This window comes from Thamnophis elegans, chromosome 9, assembly GCF_009769535.1.
Source record: "Thamnophis elegans isolate rThaEle1 chromosome 9, rThaEle1.pri, whole genome shotgun sequence".
Taxonomy (NCBI): domain Eukaryota; kingdom Metazoa; phylum Chordata; class Lepidosauria; order Squamata; family Colubridae; genus Thamnophis; species Thamnophis elegans.
The window spans coordinates 7,953,347-7,961,046 of NC_045549.1; the positions used below are offsets into that span (position 1 = coordinate 7,953,347).

Below are 7,700 nucleotides of genomic sequence, written 5' to 3' on the forward strand. Positions count from 1 at the left end.
GATATCTTCCTCTTTGATTCTCATATATGGCGTTTTCAATACTGACGTTGTGGTTTCAAGGATAACCAGCCCTTCTCCCGTTCTCCAAACACCCAGCTTAAAGGTCCTTGCAAAATAGAACTTCCCAGGCTCCAATGCCAACACAGATTTACAATTTGATCATTATTCACCCTTCAAGAGAGAGAGAGAGAGAGAGAGTCATTCCTCTCATCTGGTTGTTTTTGCAAGGAAAATAAGAGAGAGAGCTAAAGTGCAGCATTTTGGCAACGGACACGATTTCGAGGTTGCCCAAAAAAAATTCTCCTTGAGCAATTTTATGGACCCAAACCCCAAATTTCTGCATGGGGCGTGTAAAGCAATTCTCCCCATCCCAGTTCAAATTAAAATCCAAATACGTTCAGGAATAAAGTGCCAATTTTCATCCGGTTTTCCCCCCGAAACATGAGCTGAAAAACCAGCTGGACACATAACATCTTTGGAGATTCGGAACATCAAAATCCCCACTTTTGTCTTGGTCGCAACTTTAATCACTGTATTCCTCAATCTCCTGTAAAACGGAGCACTTACACCCTATTTTCCGCTTCGTATGTTGGGGTTTCAAGTAACTTGCCAGCGAGGGCTTCCGGCTCACCCTCCTGGCTAGGGAGGTCGAGGAAGAGGAGACGGCGGCCGGCCGGACGATGGGATGAGTTGGGAAGATGGTCCTGCCCCGAGGGCCCCCCAAAAGCTGCCATATTTCCCCCGAGGCGTTGGCGCTCAAGTACTGCCAAGCCCTTTTGCCACTGCTGTCCCGCACCTGCGTCCGGCAATGCAGCCTCTGCACCAGGATTTTCATGACCAAGGGATGGCTGTGGATGGCCGCCAAGTGCAGCGGGGTGTAGCCGCAACCGGAACGGACGTTGACGTCCAGGACAATCCCGGCCTCCTCAGCGCCGGCGACAAAGTCCTGCAGCGCCTGGGCATTCCCGTGCTTGGCCAGCCAGTGAAGCACCGTGAAGCCGGAGACGAAGTCCCTGTGGAGTACCAGGTGAGGGTCTTCCTGGAGCAGCGCCCGGACCTGCATCCAAGACCCCGTGGCAATTTTCACCAGCCAGGTGTGTTCTCGGCCATCCAGGGGCACCAAGGAAGACCTGTGCTCCGCAGAGCCATCTGGGTTAGGAACCAGCCTTTCCGCCAACGGGGCATTCGCCACGGGTCTTTGTCTGGGTGCCAACCTGGGGCTTAAGGGGGCATCCAGATTTGGGGACGTTTTCCTCAACAGATCCCGGCTTTCTGTTTTGCCCACGGTGGTCGCTCTGCTAACAATCCGGTGCAGCAAAGCCACGTGAGGAGGGGGCTTGGCGTCTTGGACAAGGGGCATCACAAGGGGCGTCATCACCACCGTCAGGCCGTTGCTGTGGGGGGCGTCCCCCGGTTCCCCGTGGCCAGCTGAGTTCCGGATGCCGCTGCCGTCCGCTTCCCCGTCCCTCGGATGGGAGCCGCTCCCCCAGCTGGCACTGCTGCCCTCCTCGCTGACCGAGCTCTCCTGCTCCAGGTGGCCTTCCAAATCCTCCAAGGAAAGGCGGCTTCGGATGCTGCGGAAGACGGGCACGGGAGGCTCCCGCCAGCCCTCCGAGGACCCCCAATCCAGCGACCCACCAGGGCGGCAGGAGCTCCGGTCTGAGCTTTGAGACCAGGCTGGCACCGGGAAGGCTTCCTCCGCTGCCAGGGAGGGCTGGGATGGCATGGAAGCCGCATGATGGGTGACCACCCAATCCCGAATCCTTTGCTGGGCGCTGCCGCCGTTGGGAAGCGCGCCCATTTCTCCGATGGGTAAACCGAGGCCGTTGGACGACTGAGGCGGATCCGGGGCGTCTGGCCGGGGACCTTTTCTCTCTCTCCCAAGGCAGCCCACGGCAGGCGAGGGCCGAGATCCGACTCCAGGCGGGCACCTGCCGGCCTTCCTCCGGGCCGCCGCGACTTCGCCATCCGAGAACCGTCCGGTTTCCCGCAGAGAAGCAGCAGCAGCGGCTCCCGGTGACTTCGGGGCTTGCTGGAGCTGCGGCGGAGGCGACCGGCCGACTGGAGCCCGCGGCGGTGGTTCGGATTCCTCCTCCCCGATGAGGTCCCGGTACCGTTTCTTGAGCACCACGTAAGTGGCGGCGCCGGGCCCGTCCTGGCTGACGGTGGCCACGGAGTTGACGAAGCCCTTGAAGAGGTGGCGGCGGCGCTGGAGCTGCCCGGGATCCGCCCGGGGGTCGCGCAAGAAGCGCTTGAAGTGGCCCAGCAAAGCGGCGTTGGCGACCCGCCCGCCGGCCCGGCAGAGGAAGTCCAGCAGCTCGGCTTGGCTCAGCTCCTGCGCCATGGCTCACCTGGCCTCTCCCGCTTCCTCCTCCTTCAAGCCATGCCCGCCCTGGGGCGCCTGCCCGCCCCGTCCCCGAAACAGAAACCGGGCCGTCTCCGCCTCCCGCCGGGAGCTTCTGAGCCAACTCCGGAGCCAACTCGGTTTCACCTGGGCTTTTTTTCGTGGCTCCGCCCACTTTCCCACCGCGGCGCCCCGCCCCTCCCGCGCGACGGCCCCACCCCCGCTCCCTGGTTGGAAAAAAAAAAACCTTAACTTCCCCATTGAGGGAAATTTTTTCCCGCCACTCTTGCAAAGAAACTTTGTTTTTTTTTTTTTAATTAAATTTCTCTGACCTGTTTTTTGCCCATGCAGGTAGTCCTCCGACCCCCCACGGTTCGTTTAGTGACCATTCGAACTGACAAGGGCACTGAACCTATACAACGCAATAGTAGAGTTGGAAGGGACCTTGGAGGTCTTCTAGTCCAACCCCCTGCCTAGGCAGGAAACCCTACCACTTCAGACAAATGATTAGAATAGAATAGAATAGAATAGAATAGAATAGAATAGAATAGAATAGAATAGAATAGAATAGAATAGAATAGAATAGAATAGAATAACAGAGTTGGAAAGAACCTTGGAGGTCTTCTAGTCCAACCCCCTGCCTAGGCAGGAAACCCTACACCACTTCAGACAAATGATTAGAATAGAATAGAATAGAATAGAATAGAATAGAATAGAATAACAGAGTTGGAAGGGACCTTGGAGGTCTTCTAGTCCAACCCCCTGCCTAGGCAGGAAACCCTACCACTTCAGACAAATGATTAGAATAGAATAGAATAGAATAGAATAGAATAGAATAACAGAGTTGGAAGGGACCTTGGAGGTCTTCTAGTGCAACCCCCTGCCTAGGCAGGAAACCCTACACCACTTCAGACAAATGATTAGAATAGAATAGAATAGAATAGAATAGAATAGAATAGAATAGTTGGAAGGGACCTTGGAGGTCTTCTAGTCCAACCCCCTGCCTAGGCAGGAAACCCTACACCACTTCAGACAAATGATTAGAATAGAATAGAATAGAATAGAATAGAATAGAATAGAATAGAATAGAATAGAATAGAATAGTTGGAAGGGACCTTGGAGGTCTTCTAGTCCAACCCCCTGCCTAGGCAGGAAACCCTACACCACTTCAGACAAATGGTTGTCCAATCTCTTCTTAAAGACCTCCAGTGTTGGAGCCTTCACAACTTCTGGAGGCATCTACATTTACATTTGGATGCTTGACAGCTGACTCAAATTTACGACCGTTGCCGTGTCCCAGGGTCTTGTGATCCCCTTTTGCGACCTTCTGACAAGCAAAAGTCCATGGGGAAGCCAGATTCGCTTAACAACCGGGTTACTAGTTTAACAACTGCAATGATTCACTTAACAACTGTGGCAAGAAGTCCCTTTGAGAGCTGCATTCAACGAAATTTCATTTTAATGTATGCCGGCTAGTGTATATTCCAAGTGACAATAAAGTGATTCTAAGAAAATGTCATGAAATGGGCAAAACTCACTTAACAAATTTCTCACTTAGCAACCTCAATTTTGGGCTCAATTGTGGTCATAATTTGAGGACTTCCTTTACATGTACATTACCCAGTGTCCAAATTTTGATACAGCGGTCATGTGGATGCTGCAACACTCATAAGTATAAAGAATGGTCAAAAGTCACTTTTTTCAGTTACATTGTAACTTTGAACAATCACTAAATGGATGGTTGTAAGTCAAGGATTACCTGTATTTTAATGAACGGGGTTGCTTGATTTCTTTCTCCAGAGTAAAATCTCAGTTTGTCTTACTCAAATGTGTTTGGGGAAAGAAATACACAGAACTGCCCCCACTTCTGTACCATTTTAAATTGCCAGGATAGGATTTGCCTATTTTTCTTCGATTATTCCCAAATATCAGGAAACTTAAGAAAACATAAGAAGGCTGGAGAGAGGAGAGGAAACGGAAGATTCTCATGAGTAAACATTTACAAGAAACATTTACAAAGGAGTTACACATTGACAAGTGGGTCTCAAATGCAGGCATTCTAAAACTCTTCTCATTGTAACAAAACTTATTTCCAGCTGAGAGTGAGTGAATGACTGAGTGTGTGTGTGTGTGTGTGTGTGTGTGTGTGTAGAGGAGATGGTTGGGCATGTTTTGTGTAGAAATAAATCCCCCATCTGGATTAAAAGAAACCATAGTTTGCTCATGAAACATAAACCACTCCTATAACATATGAAAACAGGGTTATTGGTAGCTTTAAGATCTGTGAACTTCAGCTCCCAGAATTCCCCAGCCAGAATGAAATGGGGAAAATGAAATCATGGTCCAAACAAACTTTTATTTTTAAAAAAAAAAAGCTAAGAGGTTCTCCGTTCACCCAGAAGACAGGAACCAAGTCGGTGAGTTGAAATTGCAGGAAATTAAATCCAGGTAAGCTATTAGGAAGAATATCCTAATGGTAAATGCTATTTTAAAGGTGGGGAGAGGCTGGTTTATGAAGAGGTGTGTTCCATTTTATCAGAGATCTTCAAATCCAGGCTGGAGAGCTATCTAACCAAATACTATAGTTTACCAGATCCTTGACTGAGCACAGGGCAGAGCTAGATGATCTTCAGGGTGCCTAGCAATTTTTGATCCTGCAATTCTGTGGCATATATATCTGAGCTAAGCATTCAGCTCGTGGCTGTTGTGAGCTTCTATGACTATAATTCTGTAATAGATAAATGGTATATATGCAGTAACTTCAACATGGGTACTTTCTGATGATAGATTCATGGGTTGCTTGCCAAGAAGTTTCCCTAAACCAGTTTGGTAGTTAAGACACCAGACTAGAAACTTGGAGATTGTGAGTTCTAGTCCTGCCCTTAGGCATGAAAGCCAGCTGGGTAACTTTGAGCCAATCACCTGGTGACAGTGAATTCTAATCCTGCTTTAAGCATGAAATCAGGCTCACATTGATTTAAAATGTGAAATATTCTTGCTGGGGATTTTGCCAGGAACTTATAGTAAAGAAAACGTAGATCTGATTATTCATGTATTAATTGCAGCTAGAATTGTATTTGCACAAAATTGGAAAAGTGAAGAGATTCCTACAGATGAGAATGTGATTAGGAAAATATTAGAATGTGCAGAAATGAATAGGTTAGCACTTGCAATTAAAGAGAAGGAACCAACTGAAGATCACATTATATGGGAACTATTCTACTGCTGGCTGGAGAATAAATATCAAAGTTAGAAATAAAAGTAGTGAAGTATAGAAAATATATCAATAGAATTAAACAAGTGAAGATGACGATTGTTACAGTATTAGATATGTTATGTATAGCAATATTAAGTTGGCTTAAATTTTAATTGTTATTGCACACGACATTTTGTACCCAGTTGACACACTGTTTAATGGAAGATGGATTGTTTGCATTAAAATTATAGATAGATAGATAGATAGATAGATAGATAGATAGATAGATAGATAGATAGATAGATAGATGATAGATAGATAGATGTTGTGACCTGGCAGGAGCCGTTGGAGCTGCCGCCAGACTCTGACAGCGAGGGGTCTTATGAGTCGGCTCTGGAGGATGTGGAGGACCCTGGACAGGGTGTCGACTCCGAGCAGGGTGGGGAGAGACTGATTGGCCACCAGGTGGCGGCAGAGCATTGGATCAAAGGGAATTTTCAGGAAAACATTTGGGAGTTGTTTCAGGATGCATGCAGGCGAAGGGCTACTCGAAGGAAGGAACAACTGCGTAATTGTAGGAGATGATTGTGCTTAGCTGATGCTGATTAAGATCCTCTCCTGAGTATAAAAGAGACTGTTTGTGCCACAGCCTGGTTGCAGGAGTCAACGTTCTCGTTCACATTCAAGAATTAACAGAAACCAACTTGGAGAAGTGAGTTGCTGTGAGAAGCCTGTTTGCAGGGCTGCGTCGGAGTGTAGGACTTTTTGCCAGAGTGATTATCTCTTTGTTTATTTTGGGCTTGCAGCCAACGATAGCTTGGACTGATTAAAACATTCTTTTCTACGTCTGTTTTGGCTTTCGTTCCTGACAGAGAAGGGGGGTTAGAACAGATAGATATAGATATAGATATAGATATAGATATAGATATAGATATAGATATAGATATAGATATAGATATAGATATAGATATAGATATAGATATAGATATAGATATAGATATAGATATAGATATAGATATAGATATAGATATAGATATTGTCAGCTTCTGCTTTGCTGCTGCTTCGGCTGCCATTGAAACGGGGAGGGGGGCATGGTATTTGGGAGGGGATTACTAATTGTGCTGGAGGAAGATTCTGGAGTTTCTGCTGCCTGTCTTACTACGCATGCGGAGGAGGTTCCCGCCAAGGCCAACGGCACCGATATTCCATCTGGGTGATGCCTTTCAACGTTATCTCACACCTGACACTTAGGAGAATTATGATTGGACTGTAACTGGGATGCCAAGGGGCGGGGAATGGGTTATTCTATATATCATTTGCTTTCGCGCCTAAATAATCAGTCTTCGCTTTGCTACGCTTCTGATCATTTATAATTAGTAAAAGTACACTTGATTTCTATCAATGGAGTCTCGTGGTTTTCTTTCCTAATTATTCAGTGGAGGAGTGCTGACAGAAATAGATATAGATTTAGATTAGATATAGATAGAGATAGAGATAGATAGAGATAGAGATAGAGATAGAGATAGAGATAGATGATATAGATATAGATATAGATATAGATATAGATATAGATATAGATATAGATATAGATATAGATATAGATATAGATATAGATATAGATATAGATATAGATATAGATATAGATATAGATATAGATATAGACAGATGCCACTAGGTGATGGTGAGTTCTAGTCCCACTTTTAGCATAAAAGCCACCTGGGTGACTTAGGGCCAACCACCAGGAGACTCGGAATTCTAGCCCCACTTTCTGCATGAAAGCCGAATAGATGACTTTGGGCCAGTTACTCTCTCTCAACCCAACACACCCCATTGAGTGGTTGTTGTGAGGATAATAGGAGGAAGGAGCATTGGGTGAGTTCACTGCCTTGAGTTATTTACATAGTAATAAAGGCGGGATTAAAATAGATCTAAAAAAAACAATGACTAAGTTAACCTTAGTCAGAATATTATGCAAGCCCATTCAGCGACTGTCTGCATGAGCCATAATGGTGCTATTTGAAACTGAAACGGGGCCAAGAAAAATAAAAGAGAGGATTGCCAGGGCTTTTTTAAAATAACTGTACCTTTAATACCAAATAGATACTGAGAAATTAAAGGAGTAAAACGCCCTTGTATGACAAGGGAGTTTCATTGCTTCAC

The 7,700-nt window shown here is 46.5% G+C and overlaps 1 protein-coding gene across 1 annotated transcript; it reads right to left on the reverse strand.

Moving 5' to 3' along the window:
• Positions 1 to 315: 315 nt before the first annotated feature.
• Positions 316 to 2,416, reverse strand: SOWAHB (sosondowah ankyrin repeat domain family member B). The gene has a single exon (XM_032224579.1). The coding sequence runs from the start codon at positions 2,342 to 2,344 to the stop codon at positions 524 to 526; it is 1,821 nt and encodes a 606-aa protein (XP_032080470.1). The 5' UTR covers positions 2,345 to 2,416; the 3' UTR covers positions 316 to 523.
• Between the last annotated feature and the right edge of the window lie 5,284 nt (positions 2,417 to 7,700).